The 19,199-nt window shown below is 38.6% G+C and overlaps 3 protein-coding genes across 4 annotated transcripts in view; 1 reads left to right on the top strand and 2 right to left on the bottom strand.

The window, feature by feature from the left end:
- The first annotated feature begins 9,566 nt into the window (after nt 1-9,566).
- On the top strand, nt 9,567-11,243 carry LOC133728067 (uncharacterized). The gene is made up of 5 exons (XM_062155484.1): nt 9,567-9,836; nt 9,938-10,165; nt 10,271-10,369; nt 10,451-10,546; nt 10,820-11,243. The coding sequence occupies exons 1-5, from the start codon at nt 9,645-9,647 to the stop codon at nt 11,237-11,239; spliced, it is 1,035 nt and encodes a 344-aa protein (XP_062011468.1). The 5' UTR covers nt 9,567-9,644; the 3' UTR covers nt 11,240-11,243.
- A 992-nt stretch (nt 11,244-12,235) lies between these two features.
- LOC133732686 (ribulose bisphosphate carboxylase/oxygenase activase, chloroplastic-like) lies at nt 12,236-15,103 on the bottom strand. Its single transcript, XM_062160267.1, has 7 exons — nt 14,944-15,103; nt 14,348-14,673; nt 14,102-14,207; nt 13,754-13,839; nt 13,194-13,666; nt 12,748-13,029; nt 12,236-12,532 (listed from the first exon to the last, which is right to left on the bottom strand). Exons 1-7 carry the CDS (start codon nt 14,986-14,988, stop codon nt 12,417-12,419), a joined length of 1,434 nt encoding a protein of 477 aa, XP_062016251.1. The 5' UTR covers nt 14,989-15,103; the 3' UTR covers nt 12,236-12,416.
- Nucleotides 15,104-16,482: 1,379 nt separating this feature from the next.
- Nucleotides 16,483-19,199, bottom strand: part of LOC133731495 (D-xylose-proton symporter-like 3, chloroplastic) — a 42,030-nt gene continuing 39,313 nt past the window's right edge. For both annotated transcript variants that reach the window (XM_062158863.1, XM_062158862.1), the window contains exons 4-14: nt 19,099-19,158; nt 18,917-18,983; nt 18,697-18,821; nt 18,521-18,622; nt 18,060-18,437; nt 17,881-17,928; nt 17,709-17,771; nt 17,533-17,613; nt 17,309-17,407; nt 16,874-17,011; nt 16,483-16,790 (exon numbers count right to left, since the gene is read on the bottom strand). In XM_062158863.1, coding sequence (XP_062014847.1) covers nt 16,656-16,790; nt 16,874-17,011; nt 17,309-17,407; nt 17,533-17,613; nt 17,709-17,771; nt 17,881-17,928; nt 18,060-18,437; nt 18,521-18,622; nt 18,697-18,821; nt 18,917-18,983; nt 19,099-19,158 — 1,296 coding nt within the window. In that variant the 3' untranslated portion in view covers nt 16,483-16,655. The remainder of the gene's footprint in view (nt 16,791-16,873; nt 17,012-17,308; nt 17,408-17,532; nt 17,614-17,708; nt 17,772-17,880; nt 17,929-18,059; nt 18,438-18,520; nt 18,623-18,696; nt 18,822-18,916; nt 18,984-19,098; nt 19,159-19,199) is intronic.

The following is a 19,199-nucleotide window of genomic DNA, read 5'->3' as shown; positions in this document are numbered from 1 at the left end:
AACCTTCGTTTAACGCGGGTCTGGTGGGCGGACCGCTACTCTGAGGACTTGGTAATCTCCGCTAGCTGTCAAACGAAAGACAGGGCGTCAGAGGGAGACCGCGTTGGGCGGTCTTCTCTTCTCCGATGCCTAAGTCAGTCAATGCATATAGACAGCATAACAATAAATGAGTAGTAAATGCGTATTTAATGAGGAGAGATGAGAGAACCTTTTATAGGTGAGGAGAGAGCTGATCTTCTCTTTGTTTTCGATGTGGGATTGATGTGCTTCAATTCCCAGCGTCTGGAGCTTCTGATGCTATCTTGGCGCGGCTCGTGGAGGCGCGTCAGCGGTGATCTGGGGCCAATCTGGGGCTCAGGCGGTAGCCCGCCTGGCTGTGTTTCCGTAGGTCACTCCTTTGGAGGGAGTCGGTACCGCTGGCGGTACCATGAGTGTGGCTCATTATAGCTAATTATGCTTGCAAATGCACATGTAAGTACAACGAGGTTTCATCAACTTATCAATCTCATATTTGTAGCTGAGAAACATGATAACATACTTGTGAGGAATTATAATTCAAGGCCCATTGGAACTAAGAGCGTTCATGAGGCGAATTATAATGCACCCAAAAAAGGGCGCAAGGAGCGGAACCCTAAGAATAAGGGATATGAGGGATGTATGGGTCCATATAACCGCCCTAACCAGGAAGGAAACCGCAAGTTTGGTGTGGATACACTTGGTGGCAGTGCCACACGTGGGAGAGGGGGTCGTGGCAACCCTGGCTGTTGTGGTGGCGCCATGGCCCGTGGTGGTGGCACCATGGCCCGTGGTGGTGGCACCATAGGTCGTGGTGGTGGCACCAACCCTCATAGGGAACACCCACAACATGCACCTCAATTAAAGGGAGGCAACCACAATGATGTGTGTCATTGATGTGGATCAAGTGAGCATTGGTTCAAGCAATGCAAGGCAAGCGAGCAACTAGCTGCAAGATACAGGGCATACAGGGACCTGAGGGAGCAAGAAGTGTACCTTGCAGAAGCAGAAGAAAATGGTGGAGACGTCCATCTCACCATAGAGGACTTCAAAGCTGACGATGAAGTGCACAAGGATGCCGCAGACTTTGATTAGATTAGTCCTCTTATTTGCCAAGAATTTTTGTAATGGCAATATGCCTTAGTCATTAAATGACAATTGTATTAAACTCTTTCTTATGTGGTGCACCCAATGAAATATGATGTCTAGGAAAGTCATTGAGATTAATGGTACTTAAGAGAGCCTCGCTCCACCAACATTTCTCTCTACTTTCCTGGTCATATTTGATTGGAGTTACCAAACGGATAGAGTGACTACAATGTGTCTTAGTTTGATTTTATTTTGGATTAGACTTTTTGGGACCTTTGATGTAATCATTGGCTATCTTTATTAATAAAGTATCGTATTATTATTCGATGTCATGGACATGTTTTAATTCCGAACTTTATTATTTTTTAGTATGTTTCCTGGAGAGTTGGAATGCCTTGTTGATAGTGGCACCACACATACTATATTGCGACATACGCAACTATTTCTATGGATGACGCCTAGTCGATATTCTGTGACTACGATGACTGGACCATCACAATTGATTCATGGTCGAGGACCAGCTCAATTTATGTTGCCAAATGGCACAAGTATTAATGTCACCGAAGCTCTATATGCTCCTAGGGCTGGAAGGACCCTATTGAGTTTTAAAGATATAAGAGCTAATAGTTTTCATGTGGAAACACATTGTGAGAATGGACAAGAGTTCCTTTGCATCACCTCTAATGGCTACGGACATAAACGAGTATTAGAGAAACTTATGTGTCGCTCTAGTGGGTTGTATGCAACCACTATTCGAATTTTTGAATCCAACCATATCATGAGAGGTGACTTATGGGATTCTTACACATATATATAGGCTTTGGCATGACCGTTTGGGACACCCAGGTCGTGATATGATGATCCGTATATTATAGACTTCACACGGACATCCATTTTTCAAAATGAAAAGAAGTCAGAACCAAGATTTGGTCCAAGGAAGGGCTAGCGTCGCCTACCTTCTGCGGCCCAAAGGTGCTATTGACGCCACCAATACCTCCTTGGTCCTTTTTTCTACTTCTAAAGTCAATTGTGACTTCGTGGCTCAACCGGATACTTCCCTGGTTGCTTCTAAAGCCCCTCTTTCGTTTTGCAAAGCCTGATCTTTAGCAAAATTAGGATCGAGACCATCCTATGCAAAGGACACTAAGGAAAATATTCTATTCTTACAAAGAATCCAAGGTGATATTTGTGGGACTATTCAACCAACTTGCGGACCATTTAGATATTTTATGGTGTTGGTTGATGCATCGACACGATGGTCACATGTCATGCTATTGTCCACAAGAAATGCTGCATTTGCTAAACTCCTAGCACAAATCATTAAATTAAGGGCTCACCACCCTGATCATCCCATTAAGTCAATTCGTCTTGACAATGCTGGAGAGTTTACATCAAAAACATTTGATGACTATTACATGTCCATTGGGATTGAGGTTGAACACCCTGTTCCTTATGTTCACACCCAAAATGGTCTCGCAGAAGCTGCCATTAAACGACTTCAAATGGTCGCTAGAGCATTGGTTATGCGCACCAATCTCCCTGTTTCTGCTTGGGGCTATGCAATATTGCATGCAGCTGTGCTCATTCGTCTGAGGCCTAGTGCCACTCAACCCTTTTCTGCGTCCCAGATGGTTAGTGGATATGAGCCTGATGTCTCACACTTACGCATATTTGGGTGTGCAGTTTATGTGCCAATTGCGCCGCCACAGCGCACCAAAATAGTTCCTCAAAGACGATTAGGCATTTATGTTGGATATGCCTCTCCAACCATTATCCGCTACTTAGAACCTTTGACAGGCAATTTATTTACCGCTAGATTTGCGGATTGTCACTTTGATGAGACAGTCTTCCCGTCGTTAGGGGGAGATAGGAACAATAATGTTCAACAAGAACGACAGGAATTGTCATGGTCTGTCCCCACTTTGTCTCATCTTGATCCCCGAACCGCACAGTCCGAAATTGAAGTGCGGAGAATTCTTGTTAGAATGTAGTAGACTCTATGCCTGATGCGTTTTCTAATATCGCTAAAGTGACAATATCACATATACCTGCTGTAAACGTGCCTGCAAGGATTGATGTCTCTAAAAATCATGGACATGGCGCCACCCCTAGGGGTATTGGGCATGGCGCCGCCACCACTAATAGTGATGGTAATGTGGCTCAGGCCGGGCTCCCAGCAAGGAAACGTGGGAGGCCCAAAGGTTCGATGGATTCTCGCTCAAGAAAGAAAGCGAGTTTGGCACAGAAAGATCTATTAATCATCGACATAAATAGCCTGTCTCATGAAGATATTCCGGATTATGGTTATGTCCAAGAGACATCATTGGGGGACGCTCCAATGTTAGAACCAATTCCAGGGAATAGGGAGATCTCCATGAATTACACTAGTGTACATGAGACGTTGAATTGAGATTCTATTATCCTTGATGATGTGTTCGCATATTCTATTGCTCAAGGAATTATAGAACACGATGATATCGAACCTCGCTCCATTGAAGAATGTCAACGAAGAGCAGACTGGCCTAAATGGAAAGATGCGATCCAGGTTGAATTGGATTCACTAACAAAGAGACAGGTATTTGGGCCTATAACGCTGACACCCCCAAGTATAAAGCCTGTTGGCCATAAATGGGTCTTTGTTAGAAAGCGTAATGAGAAAAATGAGGTTGTTAGATACAAAGCTCGCCTTGTGGCGCAAGGTTTCTCACAACGCCCTGGAATCGACTACGAGGAGACATATTGTTCCGTAATGGACGTTATAATGTTCCGCTACCTTGTCAGTTTGGTAGTTTCTGAAAAACTTGACATGCAGCTTATGGATGTGGTTACATCATATCTCTATGAGGATCTAGATTCAGAGATATATATGAAGGTTCCAGATGGACTTCAATTACCCAAGTCAAGTGGCTCTAAACCACGGAGCGCATTTTCAATAAGATTGAGACGCTCACTATATGGATTGAAACAATCCGGACGGATGTGGTATAACCATCTAAGTGACTACTTGATTGGGAAGGGATATGAGAACAATGAAATATGCCCATGCATGTTTATAAAAAGGACAAGTTCCGGATTTGCAATTGTAGCAGTTGATGTCGATGACATGAACCTAATTGGAACTCTAGATGAGTTAAAGGAAACTGCTAAGTACTTGAAATCCGAATTTAAGATGAAAGATCTTGGGAAAACACGGTTTTGTCTTGGACTAGAACTCGAGCACCGTAACGATGGGATTATGATTCATCAGTCAGCATATACTCAAAAATTACTAAGGTGCTTTAATGAAGATAAAGCAAAGCCTGTGATTACTCCCATGATCAGTCGTAGTCTTGAGCCTGAAAAAGATCCGTTTCGTCCAAGGGATGAGGACGAAGACTTATTAGAGGCTGAAGTGCCCTATCTAAGTGCAATAGGCGCATTATTGTACTTAGCTCAATGCACAAGACCGGACATCTCATTTGCAGTAAACTTGTTAGCTCGACACAGTTCTGCGCCAACACGGCGCCATTGGATTGGCATAAAGACAATCTTTCGATACTTGAGATGTACGATTGATATGGGCTTGTTCTATCCCTACAGAGAGAAAAGAAATAACAGAAGTGTGGGATCGGACTCCACAAGGCAAAACGCCACCTTCCGTGCTCCTCCTCCCCTCCATCAAAATGACAACGATGTCTTGATGGGTTTTGCTGATGCATGGTATCTCTCTGACCCTCACAAAGGTCGCTCCCAAACGGGTTATGTCTTTATCATGGGAAGCACTGCGATATCTTGGAGGTCTACAAAGCAGACCCTTGTTGCTACTTCCTCAAATCATGCAGAGATTATCGCTCTACATGAAGCCGTGCGAGAATGCATATGGCTAAGGTCTGTAGTTAGACACATTCGAGGAACTTGTGGTTTGAAGTCTACCATAGATGAACCTACATGCATTTATGAAGATAATGCAGCTTGTATTGAGTAAATGAAGTTAGGTTTCATCAAGGGCGACAACACCAAGCATATATCGCCTAAGTTCTTTTACAATCAGCAACAACAAACACTTCTAAATATTGAAGTGAATCAAATCTGTTCAGAGGATAACGTAGCGGACTTGTTTACCAAGTCGTTACCTAAATCCACCTTCGAGAAACATGTGAAGAGCATCGGATTAATAAAGTTATCCGAACTCCCATAATTGTAGAAATCAGGGGGAGACCTTGACATCAGGGGGAGGTATGATGTCTACATGTTCGATCTCGAAGAGTGAAGGACGTGTTGTGCTCCTTTTGCCCTTTGACCAAGGTTATTTTTGTCCCACAGGGTTTTTGTTACCTGGCAAGGTTTTTAGTGAGGCAACGATCAAAGCGTCATCACCGAGTTTGAGCAGCACAAGGGGGAGTGTTGAAGGATGTCGACTACTCCACATTCACGCGCGTTGTGCTCTTTTTCTCTTTCGACCAAGGTTGTTTTTTCCCACAGGGTTTTAATTACTTGGCAAGGTTTTTGACGAGACAACTTAGAAGCGCATAGCAGAGGCAACACTATTGACACTACAAGAAATCATGTCATAAGCGAGGAAAATATCTGCGACGATTAACAATTCCTCGCAGAAAGTTGGATTTCGCGAGGAATAGATAGTCGTCGCTTGTTTAAGAATGTGTGAGGAAACATTCCTCGCAAATTCTCATTTTGAGTGAGGAGTTTTGTTGTTCCTTGGTTATGATGTAGTAAGAATTGGCGCCAAAATTTTACGCCAAAAATTCCTCACAATTAATTTTAAGTTCATCACAAAATTTTTGGCGCTTTTTGTTTTTTATGCCAAACTCTTTGGCGGCTTAAAATGGCGCCAATTAAAAAATATTTTACAAGGAAAGATAGGCATTCCTCGCTGAAAACCCTAAAATTATATAACTTAAAAAAAAAAAAAAAAAAGGAACCCAAATTGCACGATAGAACTCTCTACACCAGTTCTCTCTTACATACTACACTCTTCGATCACCACCCACCATCTTGATCGCTCCACCGCCAACCCCTTCTCTTATCACTAGCGACCACCTTCGATTGCCCGCGACCACCATCGATTATCTGCGACAACTGACCCAGGCCACTACACTGTACCTCCTCAATCGTCATCATCCAATTTCAATCGTTTTCATCTTTTCAAATATAACCCAACGTAGGTATATGGTTCAATCTTTCTCTTCCATATATCTCAACTTAATTCTCAGTTGCTTTAACTATATTATGGTTTAGCTATTTCTCGTAGTTTGATTTTGTTTTATGATTTGAATGTGGGTTTTGAGTGTTTTAGTTGGTTTTTCAGGTTGTTGATTAAAATAATTCCTCATTCAGGTTTAATTTTCAATACTATTTGGGGGTTTTAGGTTTTTATTTGTCTTGAATTGACCAGATTGAAATAGGTCCAATTTATGAATCCAAAGATGGATAGTGCCACGTGTTGATTGAATTGATGAAATATATATCATACATATGAATTATGAGTTTGGGGGGGGCAAGTGGTTAGCATTTATTAATTTTCTCTCAGCCTTAGTGTTTGGGTTGCTTTTGGGTATAAATTGTTTTTGTTTGCCGTTGTTGTATATTGAATTGGTGTTTGTTCAATTTGTTTGTTCTGTTGTTTAATGATTTCTCCTTTTTGTGCATTTGGAGATCCATTTTGATCATCAACTACTTTACTCTGCTGAAATTTTTCAATTTTTTCTTGACTTTACTTTTCTGCAATTTCTGTAATTTCTTCCATTGTTTGCTATCTATAACTCATTGAACTTTCATGTGATCTTTTCCCACCAGTGAAATATGCACCTAATAAATATAGCATAAGTTAATTATCAAGAATAGAAATATGAAAGAAGGCTTTCAAATTGAGTGATAATGAGGTTATTAATTGATTAGCTAGATAGGTAATGAGAACTAGCTAGAGAGAAGTTTCCCACATGTCATTATACTCTAGTAAAATATGAGACTGCATGGATAATGCATTTGCTTCAAAGTGTATATAATATAATACTCTAGCAAACTTCTGATTGAGGATGCCATTTCCGGAATGGTTTAAATGGAGGGTCACAACATTGTACGACGCGGGATTGATTAGTAAGGAGATGTATGTATTAGCACAAGGTCCAGATCGACGTACTCTTCAATATTCTGGTTGTACTGTGAATGGAGTTCGATGGGCGATCAAACAGATGGAGAGATCTCACACCACACAAGATAGTGGGGTTGTGACTCTTGGTTCACACGGTGATGAACCCTTCAACTTTTATGGAAGCTTGACCAGTGTTGTTCAACTAAAGTTTCAAGGTGGCTACAATGTGTTTCTATTTCAATGTCATTGGTATAACACATTAGACAGAAAGAGAAAGGTGGACTATCATCTCATGTCTGTTAATGTGAATACTCGATGGTATACCAATGATCCTTATGTGTATGCAACACAAGCAGATAAAGTTTTTTATCTTGATGACACAAAGTTGGGTCATCCTTGGAAAGTTGTGCAGAAAATTCAGTATAGACATGTTTGGGATGTCCTTGAGAGAGAAGAGGATGATAATGAAGCACCATTAGAAGAAGAGGAAAATGATGAAGAGTCTGATGAAGAGGTTGATGAGATTAATCTCGAAGTTCAGGTGGATGATGAAGAGACTAGTGACTCGTTATGTAGAGAAGATGTAGGACCTGAAACTATTACTTTGAGCAGGGCTGGTATTGAAAGAACAGTAGTCGATGATAATGATTTCATTGATGATAATTTTATTGATGATGATGCTCTTATGGAAGATGGCATATCATCAGGTGAAGGTGAAGTTAATATAAGTAGTGAGAATGATAGTGATTATTAGTATCACCGCTATTGGTAAGTTGCAGAAAATTGAATTATAGTTTATTTGAATTCTAACTAGTTGATTAAATGTTTACACTTATTCCTTACTGTTAAATGTTATGCTTTTTAGATGATATATGTGATAAATGCTATGATACCTAATTGTAATATTTTTTTTGTTTGTAATTTTTATATGCAGATGGAATCACAATTGCCACAAACAAGAGGGAAAAAAATACGAAAGCTTAAGTTCAAACTCCCTCCACCTCCAGAAGTTATAGCAGCTCCTCACCTAACATCTAAAGCTCAACTCACACCAAATCTGCAACCAACAGCGGCACCTCAAAACACATCATCTTCTCAACAAGTAGCAAGACCTCAGTCCACACCAGCTTCTCAACCTATGACAAGAACTCAGCCTACACCGGCTTCTCAACTAACACCAACTCCTCAACCTATTAGACTAGCACATCACCGTGTTCTAGCTCCACAACCATCTCCACCTTCTCATGCATTTGTGACTACACCCCCTCAAAAGCGAGCAACTCAATGCCCCACAAGTTTGAATTCAGGTTGAACTTCCATATTCATATTAGAACTTTCATATCTAATATTGTTTCTGGATTATAAAAGTATATATAGACTATAAAAAAAGTTGATAATTCAATACATTTACTACTGGAAGATGAATGTGATGCATACCATAATCTATTTGGTTAATGTAAATGACTGACCAATTTGATCATAGTTAATGGTGCAGCAATAACTCCTGAGCCATCTGATGCTTCTCAATCTCAAGCTTCTCCACCATATCAAGAGATAGCACCTCAGCAATCAGCAACTCAGAATGGAGGTACATTACCCTTCTTTTTTTAAACATAAAGTTTTCTTCTAGACTTAAGAATTTTGCAATGGTATAACTATTTCATATGAATTTCAAAAATAGTGTAATTTATTTTGTTTGAAACATTATTATGTCTAGTTTATGTTTCTGGAAGCTCTAGCTATCTTTCAACAAAGAAATAGGGTGAAACAAATAAAAACATAACGATAGTGCAACAGGTTTTACAGAAATTGCTGCAGCAGGACTTTGACTTCAAAAATTCATAACTTAATATAGAAAAATCATTTTTAGGTGATTCCAAATCTGAAATTATATTTAAGATGTATACTGCAACTTTCAAGAAGACACTACAGTCAAATATCAGACCAGTAAAACAAATAAAAACATATTGACGTACAGTGCAGCAAGTTTTACAGAAATTGCTGCAGCATAACTGTGACTTTAAAAATTCATAACTTAATATAGAAAAATCATTTTTAGGTGATTGCAAATCTGAAATTACCTTTAAGATGAATACTACAAATTTCATGAAGAACTGACTTCTAATATCAGACTAATAAAACAAATAAAAACATACTCAGGTACAATGCACTAGGTTTTACAATAAATTGCTGCAGCATAACCCTGATTTCAAAAATTCATTACTTAATCTAGAAAAATAATTTTTAGGTGATTCCAATGCTGAAGTAGTCTTTAGGATGTATGCTACAACTCTCATGAATATACCAACTTCAAATTCAAGATGAGTTTGTATGAAACTATGCATATTTTAAAATTGTAACATGCATTTTATTTGTAGGGGATTCTGATTCTACACTTTTGTGCACAAAACGGAAGCGTGGAAAGTCAATTGGAAAAGGAACCCTTGATTTGATGTCAGCAAATGGAGGGAAGAAATTGATTGTGGTTTGGGATCCAGATCATTGGGTTCCTAGTGATAAGACAGTTAGTAAAAAGTTCACTTCTGAAATTGGAATTACTATTCGAGGTTATGCTCCAGTATGTTATGGAGGGTGGTCTAAGATAAAGCCTGATACTAAGAGGAAATTGCGGGAGAAGTTGGAGGTAAGCTTCAAACTGTCAAACTGTAGAAAGTTTGTTTGTTTATTGGTTTCAGTTTTGAATGATTATAATGCATTGTTAACGCTTCATTTATTTGATATTAGACCCTTTTTGAGGTTGATCTCCATCATCCAAAAGTTCTTGCATATGTGGATGGAATAATGGCTACAGCATACACTCAGTTTAAATGGAGATTGCATAATCACTACAAGGAGAGTAGAACATATGAACGGGCACGAGCCAAGTTGCCTGACCCAGACCTTTGGAATAGTAGACCTCTAGAGCATTGGCATTGGTTGTGCGATAATCTTTATAGCAATGAGGGATATATGGTGTGTACTGTTATACTTCATTACATATTCATAGATTGTGCTGCGATTATTGAAAAAAATGAATTCTGATGAAAATTTGATGCTTATATTGTTTCATTAATAAAGGAGGTCTGTGCTACTAATGCTCAAAACCGAGATCAACAGGAAAGTACCCATCGGGGTGGTGCAATGCCATTTATTCAGCATGCTTTGCAAGCAGCAAAGGTAATTAAATAATAGTCGCTCGTGTGACATTCCATTACGATAAACTCTTATATATTGAACTGTATGTTTTTTCAAGTGCAGGAATGTGGTAAGCCTGTATCATTTATAGACAATTATGAAAACATGTATCAGGATGCAGAGCATAAGTGGGTTAGTGAGGCTAAACGAGTGAGACATGTAAGTTATCAATCAATATCCTAGTTCAAATATAAGTCTTATAAAATAGAAATAGAAGATTTAGAATTCAAGTCTGTGATTTGTATCCGTATGTATACACAGTTCCACACTGATTGAATTATATGTACAATATCTTATATCTAGATTTTTATTTTAGAAAGTGATGTATGTCAGGTATAGTGCATTATATCTAGTCTGACTTTGTTAATATCTAGGGTGGGTGGGTGGCTGTGTGTACATGTGTGTCTAATCATATCATTCTTTTTGTTGCAGGAGAAAATGAAGCAGAAGAGGGAAGATGTCAAGGCAAAGCTCATTGAAGAGGCACCAGAAGGTACTCCTATTGAATCAATAGAAGTGGCATTGAATGATGAGATTGCAATTATTGTTGAGGAGTGTGGGAGAAAAGGTGGCAAGGTTCAAGGTTTAGGTGCTTTCCCTCGCTTGGATATCTCGTCTTCTTCTTCTTCTTCAATGCTAATAAATTCTGAGTGGAATGAGATGAAAGGTAATCTACAAAAGCTTACATCCACTGTAAGTTGCTTGGAATCTGAGAATGCAAAGTTGAAATCTATGTTGCGAGCAATATTTAGCAAATTGAATGGGAGTGATGACATTAATTGTGATGTTGATGATAGCTCTGCTCAAGAAACTGATGGTATTGAAGGAACTGATGACTTCTCTAATGACTAGCTTGGTATGGCTTGGGTTTCATGAAATATTTTGGTATATATGGAGGGTTAGAATGCCTTGGGTTTCATGAAATATTTTGGAATTATCTTTCTCATATGTAGTTAAGGAACTACTTAGTCCTAAACAATGGGTCCTAGGTTTTATTTGGAATCCTTTTGGAATTGTAATTACTGAACAGTAATATGTTGGTGACTAGCAAGCCTAAAGTTAATATAATTTTGTAGGTTTTATAAGTCATTTGAATTTTCCCTTTGTCTCTATAATGAACAAGCATAATTTTAACTATGACGAATACACATTCCTTGCAATGTCTAATCTATGAGGAAAATGTGTTCCTCACATTTATTAATTTACTGGGAATATTTGTCCCTCACAATTATAAATCTGTGAGGAATCGTCATTCCTTACAATTACTAATCTGTGAGGAATCGTCATTCCTTACAATTATTAATCTGTGAGGAATCATCATTCCTTGCGATTTTTAATTTACGAGGAAGACATATTCCTCGCAATTAATAATTTGTGAGGAAATCGAAAATCCTCGTATATAGTAATCCGTGAGGGGGTATAAGCGAGGAAAATTTCTGACGCCTGAGTTTCCTCGCTCATTAGTTTAAGCGAGGAATTTGGACATTTTGTGAGGAATTCCATTCGTCACATTTCTTGTTTTTCCTTGTAGTGTGACATGGAATCCAAGGGGGAGTGTTGTAAATGATAATGACTATTCATGCAATAGGTATTGCTTAATGTATGCGATTGACATACTCGTAATGTATGCGATTGACATACTTGTAATGTGCGATTGACAGACTCGTAATGTATGCGATTGATTAGTATAGCTATTATGTATTGTCTTTTGTATACATGATGTAACCCTATATAAACCTCATGGTGAGATGAATACAATACAATTTTTCCAATTCTCTACAACAATGCATAAGATATATAGAAGTGAAGTGAAGTGAGGGTGAATTTTTAGGTTCAACTCGCTTGGTATGAGAAAAAGGTAGCAACATCAATAGCTAATTTATTCATGAGAACGAAAGCAAAGCACGAAATGCCATGAGAATTGAGGGTAATTACAACAAAATTAGGAATGTCAGTCCATAATAAAAGGACCAAGAAAGCAATATCTTCATTTCTTCATCTCCCACCCCCATCAATCTGTTTATACAGCTTAGAGTTGGTACTCACAGCTACCGTCGTCACTCCTAGCTGTTGGGTCAAAGTTTGAGGCTGTTCGATCAGTACATCCTTCAGGAACTGGTACATGAACTTGCTGGGCTGCCTGGCCTGCATCACATAAGTTCATTGAAAACATTGATCAAAATCACTACTCTACTTAAGATAACATCTATATACGTACTGATTAATCATTCATTGCAAACTTTGATCCAAATCACTACTCTACTTAAGATAATATATATGCGTACTGATAATGATTAATCAAGGAGAAGAGCGTTGATTAAAATCACCCATTGAAGGCTGTAAGGATAGAGCGTGCTAACCATAGAAATCTCCTCTTTTAATAGAATCCTGGTTAGCATCTCCAAGTGCTGCTTGACTCAAGTAAGTGTCAGCAAGTTGAACTCTCTTGACATTGTCCTGCTCTTGAACAAGCATGTTACCATACTCAAGAAGCTTCTCCAGTGTCATCCTAGGCTGCTCAAAAGTTGGGAGACCTTCTTTTGAGTTCACAAGCTTTTTCCCAATGCCGTCTACTCCAACACCGGATATCCACTTCCTCACTTCATCATCGTAGACACGAGCTCGAAGGGCACCAAAGAAATCTGCAAGAATGGCATATGACAAGTTATGACGATCCTAATTTACACACATCTTCATTTTCATGTGAATGTTAATCGATATATATGATATGGCAAACACTCTCCACAAATCAACGCATTTCTAATTTCTTGCTTCATACTTGTCTCAATATTTAATCTATGCTTACCAATAGATTGACCAGGGAATGTGTCTACAATCTTAACAACAGCCTCCTCAGGAATATTGTCAGTCTTGAAGATTCCGATGCAAACACCAATCCGGTCTTCCCTTGTGGGAGCCCAGTAAAACTTCTCCATACGACCATCACGGATAAGAGGCGCATAGAGTGTAGAGAAGTCATTACCAGTGACTATAACCGGTACTCTAGCATTGTCCTCCTTGTTGTACATACCGGGAAGCTGCACATTTGTTGGGTTATCAGCAATGTTCATGAGGGTTGCGTTGACCATCTGGTTGTTCACAGTGTACTGTGTGGTTCCACCCATCCTACCAGCACCTGCATCGAGATCATTGATGAAGAGGGCACACATTTTTCCCTTTCGGATGATGTCTGAAGCCTCCCGATACCTTTGTCTGATCAACTTTGCTGGCTCTCCTGCATTCCCACTTTCTAATTCTCCAGCACTCATCATGATGGGGCTGAAATTTAATCACCATGTAATTAATACAAACAAAAGAAACATATCTTATGAAGAAATAATAGCAGCAAATTCAAACGAAACTCACGTAATTCCCATCTTGGCAAACACAAGCTCACACTGGAATGATTTTCCCTGACCTTTTCCTCCCCATATACCAAGAATGAGGGGAACCTAATCAAGATACAAATATAAATAAATCATCCGAGCTATCAAAAATTGATAATCACAAACAGTATTTTGTGGAAAAACTTACGTCAATGATAATAATAATAGAGGCAACAACAGATTTCGCATATGAAATGACAATATCTTACTTAGAAACAAATAACAGTTCAAAATAGGCTAAGGTATAAATAAATGAGACACTGTCACATCAGTTGGGATCCAAAGTCTACTCGGGATTTATTTTCATGTATGTAGGATTGTCTCTTACCTTAATGTTAGGCAGGCTCATGAAGTTCTTGGTGATATGAACCACAAGCTTGTCCATGAAAGCTGGAGCTATGTAAAACCCATCCATGTTGTTATCCAAGTTGTACCTGAAACACACACACAATTCAGCAGTCCTCTTATCGATCATGACCAAAGTCTCAGTTCTCTTGTAACAACACGATTATGTTATCCACATATCAACGAATAAATTAGCACGCAAATTAATTCTACATGTTTTCTAGCTTACGTGCGAAGTCCGGTGCTGACGTAATCGTATGAGCTCATGATGGCATTGTGAGTCCCAGTCCCAGTGGGAGCTTGGAACACAGAATCAACCATTCCCTTTCCTCTTGTAATGTCTTGTTGGTCATCAGAAATGTCATAAGCAAGGCCTTTCCACTTGTCTGATTTCGACTGCTTTCCCTCATCGATTTCTGCTGTGATTCTCAAGCTACCTGCAGATACAGATTTGTGGTAGGGAAGTCTTGTGTTGTTGACCTTCTTCAAACTGCTGCCCAAGAAAGCTGAGCTTGGGATTGATGAGCTTCCAGCACCAGAGCTGTTCAAGCTCAACTGCATTAAATATAGACCAACAAACAAGGCAATAATTCAAATAGAAAACATCACAAACTTTTCACTTGGTTTCTCTTTTGATCGAGCAAAAACCACTTGAAAAAAAAAAAAAAATATATATATATATATATATATAACTTATTCGATCAAAACTCTTGTACTTTAAGAATCACATAAAAATAATAATAGAAAAACACTTTTGGGTATTCTGCTATAGATTAAAAGAAAACAAAATGGAAACAGTTGAGAGATAATTTGGCGGGAAAGTACGGGTGTTCTGTTAACAGCTCCAACAGTTGAGACTGTGGAAGCCATGGATCAGAGTGGTGCTGATTTCCTGAGAGCGTGTGAGTAATGCAATAAAGCTGAAGATGGTGGAGTGTTAGTGGGATGGATATTAAGATGAGTAAGAGCCTTTAAGGGTGCGTGGAGTGATTGAAAAATCTGTGGTGTGGTTATTAAGTCCCTGAAAGCCACACAAATGAGATTGGCTGAGTGACACATGGCTTTCTCTGAACAGTGTAGGATATGCACCCCACTTGACAAAATTGGAAAAACACTATTGAGGATCATTTCAAGGCTTTAGAACAGAATAGATTTTTTTTTTTTTTTTTTGTATTCTCAAAAAAAAAAAAAAACAGAATAGATTTTTGTAATTATCTATTTAGTCTCCAAACTGATTTTTATCGTGTGGAAAAATATCTAGAGACTATTAGATTCTGGTCCAGAATGTGTTAGACTTGGTCTGGATAGGGTTTGTTTCACAGTTTTCACTTGGGTGTCCTGTATTGAATCTAATGAAGAGTGTTGTTCTCTTGATTACATAGTAGCTTATGAATTTATGGTCATATCCGAGTCTTGAAAGTAGATCTATAAATGGACCGGATTTGGAGCGGATCGACCTAAATCAGAATCTGTTTATTAATAATAAAAAAATTTAACCCGATACGCTCCGTTAACCCAGCGGATTGATGATAGCTCAATTCAAATCCGTATCCGCCAGATTAACGGATACTCGATCCGCTAATCCGATCCGTTTATAATTACGAATACTTTATAATTTTAAATAATAATATTAAATTTTTATAATAATACATCATAAAACATTAATAAAATATTAAAACAACATAAAGAGTATCGCCAAAATATGAACTATATTATTAAAATATTCCCTAGAACAATAAACTAAGGTAACTAAAATACTAAATGTCCAAAGTAGTCTTAATATTTTATATTTAAAAAAATATATATATAAATAAAAAATAATATTTTATTATTATGAAAACAAACCGGATAATTAATGGATTGGATCAACCTAAATCCGTGTTTGATCCATTACACCCGTTTATTAACAGATCCGGATCATTAACGGATTAACGGATCAAATTTTTCAATCTAAACGCGTTCAATAACCACAGATCCGGAGCGGATCTAGATCAAAATCCACTCCATTTACAGGTAGGTCTACTTGTTGGAATAAACTAAAGACTTCATGGATTTCCATTGTTTTTTTTTCCTTCTAGTTGTTATTCTCTGGTGCTGGCTTTCGATTCATTTGTCCTAAACCCTAGACCATGAATTAGGAAGTCCCTCTTTGGTCACCACCAAGTGACCAAACGTTGCAAGATTACTGTCATTCACTAAAACACCAAATGAATTACAAGTTTCAGTTCATAAGTTGAAGAAAACACCTGAAAAGTTTCATGTCCATATCACGATTAGTTGAGCACAGTTTTACTGATAACCGATTCAAGTTCAAGTGTTTAGTGTGCAGCTAATTTTGCTTCGAGTAAACTAATTACTCTAGAATGAAATGTCACTGAAGTGTCGCGAAATTGAATCATATAGTGATTTACATAGTTGTGGAACAAATTTTACATGATTCTGTGAATATAGTATTAGTAACAAACACGGTTACAGATTTGTGAATACATGTCAAGTGGGAAAACTTACAATGACAGGCTCTGGACATGGGTTAGCAGCTATTTCAAGATTTTGGATTCTATTTCTTCCAAACTCAAACCTTTGGTTTCTGGGACAATTAGTACAACGAACAGAAGAGATATCAAGGCGATAGCCCCAAAAAGGAGGAAAAGGTTGTCTGCTCCTAGTGCCTCCTGCAGAATTATCAAATCTTAGTGCACCACTTCTGTACCAGTCCTCTAAAAGCTCAATCATGCTAATAGATGACAGTATATACCTTCAATGGTGAGAATGCAAATGTCACAAGAGCATTTGAACCGAAGTTAGTAAGAACTGCAAGACTAATCCCTTTTCCTCTTGTCTGAAGCGGGAATATTTCCGATACCATAAGCCAACTTATAGGACCAAAAGATATCTGAAAAGGCATTTGAGCATAAATATTCAATAATGTCAAAACCTCTGTCTTAATATCAAAGCCAAAAAATATGACAGTTCAGATAGCAAACTCCATCCATTCTTTTCGGGTAAGTTGGAAAGAGAGCTGTGGTGCAGGCGGGGGAGGAGTTTATGTCAAGTTTTAAGATTCTGGTTTACAGGTGTGACTTTTCCGTACAACAAAAACAAAGTTGTGGTGCTATTAGACTATTCCATTTAAATAAAACATTATAAGAAGATTGACTAACAAATGCCAAGAGCCAAAGAAAAAAAATACCTGGTAGCAACCAACATAGAGAAGAAGAGAAGCTACAGCAACAAGTGGGAACCCTCCAAGAAATTTGTAGTAAGCAGAGAGGAGAAACAAGGAAAGAGCCTGAGGTAAAGAGAAGAAAGAAGAAATAAACCTTGCATCATCATCATTACCAGCTAACACGTCACGGAGTAGTCGAATGAACAAAAAAATGATGAACTAAAATATTGAATAGTTAGGAAGCATACAAGTCCACTGACTCCTCCTATAAGCAAAGGTCTTCTTCCTAGATCATCAACTTTCAGGACAGCTATCCCTGTCATCACGAACTGCAGAAACAGAGAATAGTCAGACCCGAAAGTGGAGCTTCCTACAGCATTCCCTCGTAAATCAAAATTATCTATGAAATGAATATCATATGCACCTTGAACAACCCAATTATAACCGATACTTTGGTAGCATCAGCGGCAGCGGAGAATCCTGCGCTCTTGATTAACAAGATGACAAAGAGTATCACATAGTTAAGGCAAACTGACATGAAAGAAAACGAACTTTACACACCCAGAAAAAGTTACAATGATTTGATGATTTGATACCTGAAGAATTGGACCTGCATAATATAGGACACTTGGTTGCCCTGTTATCTGTCAAATCAAGTAGCAGATTGGCTTACTAATTCTTTATATTCTCTCCGATACATATTTTTGTAAATAAATAAAAATAAAAAACAAGAAAGCGATAAATTCATTTCATTGCAGAGATGAGGAAAAATTACTTGTTGAAAAAGGACCAAACCCCCAGCAATTATGAAGGCCTTCAAACTAGGGCCTTGAAAGACCTCCATCAAACTCCCCTCTGATTCCTGATCTGCATAGGCTGACTTCAAAGTAACAAATGTCTCTTCTATTTGCTTTTCAGACACTTTGTCACCAGGAGGACGGCCTCTCAACTTGCTCAAGGCAAGAACGGCTCTTTCTTTGTATTCTTTCACAGACCCTTTACCTTGAGCTGCCCTGAGAAGCAACCAGCGAGGAGAGGGTGGGAGAATCCACATGCCTATTCCCATAAGTAAAGCAATGGGAGCACTTATTCCATACATGTAACGCCACCCCCCAATTGCATCAATCTGAAAGCTTCCTACTAAATAACCCAACTGCATACAGAATGTCTCACTTTAGTCTAGAAAGTGAATAAAATTAAACATCAACATGAAAAAAAAGGTTATTTAAACAATACCAGGATCCCCAAAACTATGAAGAGCTCCTTCAATGACACTAGAGTTCCACGAATTTGAGATGGACATGTTTCAGCAATATAGAGTGGAGCCCCATGCATGGCCTGTCAAAACAAATCGTTAAAGGTTTTCTCCTTTTGCTTTGTTAGAAGCCACATAAAACTGAAAAGAAGCTTACCATTCCAATACCAATGCCATATAAAAGACGCCCTACTAGGAGAACACCAAGTCCCGGAGCACATCCGGTGATCAGACCCCCAAGGAGATAAAGTGCAGCTGCTGTGATGAGTTCTCTCCTCCTTCCTTTATAGTCCATTTAATAGTTTTGAATTAGAAAAGATATATCAAGAAGCTCGAAAACCTCAGAGTAAAGTAAATGGGCAAAGCAAAGCACATACCAAGGAAATCAGCAATTGGGTAGACAAGGAGAGAACCAAAAAGAGCTCCATAGAGGGAACCACTAACCTGCATCAAAACAATGTACTTTATGATTACTGATGTCCTTTTGGTTTGTTGGCAGACAAGAGCAGAAGAATTTCAAATAACATATGCAAGTTAACTAAGATCCAATAACTCATACCACAAGACCGAGCTGAACAGCTGTCAGATTAAACCAAGTTGTGCCACTAAGCTCAGCGGACTGTGACATATCAACATAGAAACACCTTGGTCACACTTAAT

The sequence above is a fragment of the Rosa rugosa genome, chromosome 2, assembly GCF_958449725.1.
Source record: "Rosa rugosa chromosome 2, drRosRugo1.1, whole genome shotgun sequence".
Classification (NCBI taxonomy): domain Eukaryota; kingdom Viridiplantae; phylum Streptophyta; class Magnoliopsida; order Rosales; family Rosaceae; genus Rosa; species Rosa rugosa.
Note: the sequence above shows the minus strand (reverse complement) of the source record. Positions and strands in the feature narration are given on the sequence as shown.

What these genes read in the sequence shown, in the direction of transcription:
- LOC133732686 (XM_062160267.1), bottom strand. Translation starts at nt 14,988, where the DNA reads ATGGCTTCCACAGTCTCAACTGTTGGAGCTGTTAACAGAACACCC. An exon ending in GAGCTGTTAACAGAACACCC is followed by an intron (nt 14,674 to 14,943) that starts GTACTTTCCCGC and finishes TATTTAATGCAG; the next exon opens with TTGAGCTTGAACAGCTCTGG. An exon ending in ATTCCCTGGTCAATCTATTG is followed by an intron (nt 13,030 to 13,193) that starts GTAAGCATAGAT and finishes CCATTCTTGCAG; the next exon opens with ATTTCTTTGGTGCCCTTCGA.
- LOC133728067 (XM_062155484.1), top strand. Translation starts at nt 9,645, where the DNA reads ATGTCAGCAAATGGAGGGAAGAAATTGATTGTGGTTTGGGATCCAGAT. An exon ending in ATGCTTTGCAAGCAGCAAAG is followed by an intron (nt 10,370 to 10,450) that starts GTAATTAAATAA and finishes TTTCAAGTGCAG; the next exon opens with GAATGTGGTAAGCCTGTATC. An exon ending in AGGCTAAACGAGTGAGACAT is followed by an intron (nt 10,547 to 10,819) that starts GTAAGTTATCAA and finishes TTTTTGTTGCAG; the next exon opens with GAGAAAATGAAGCAGAAGAG.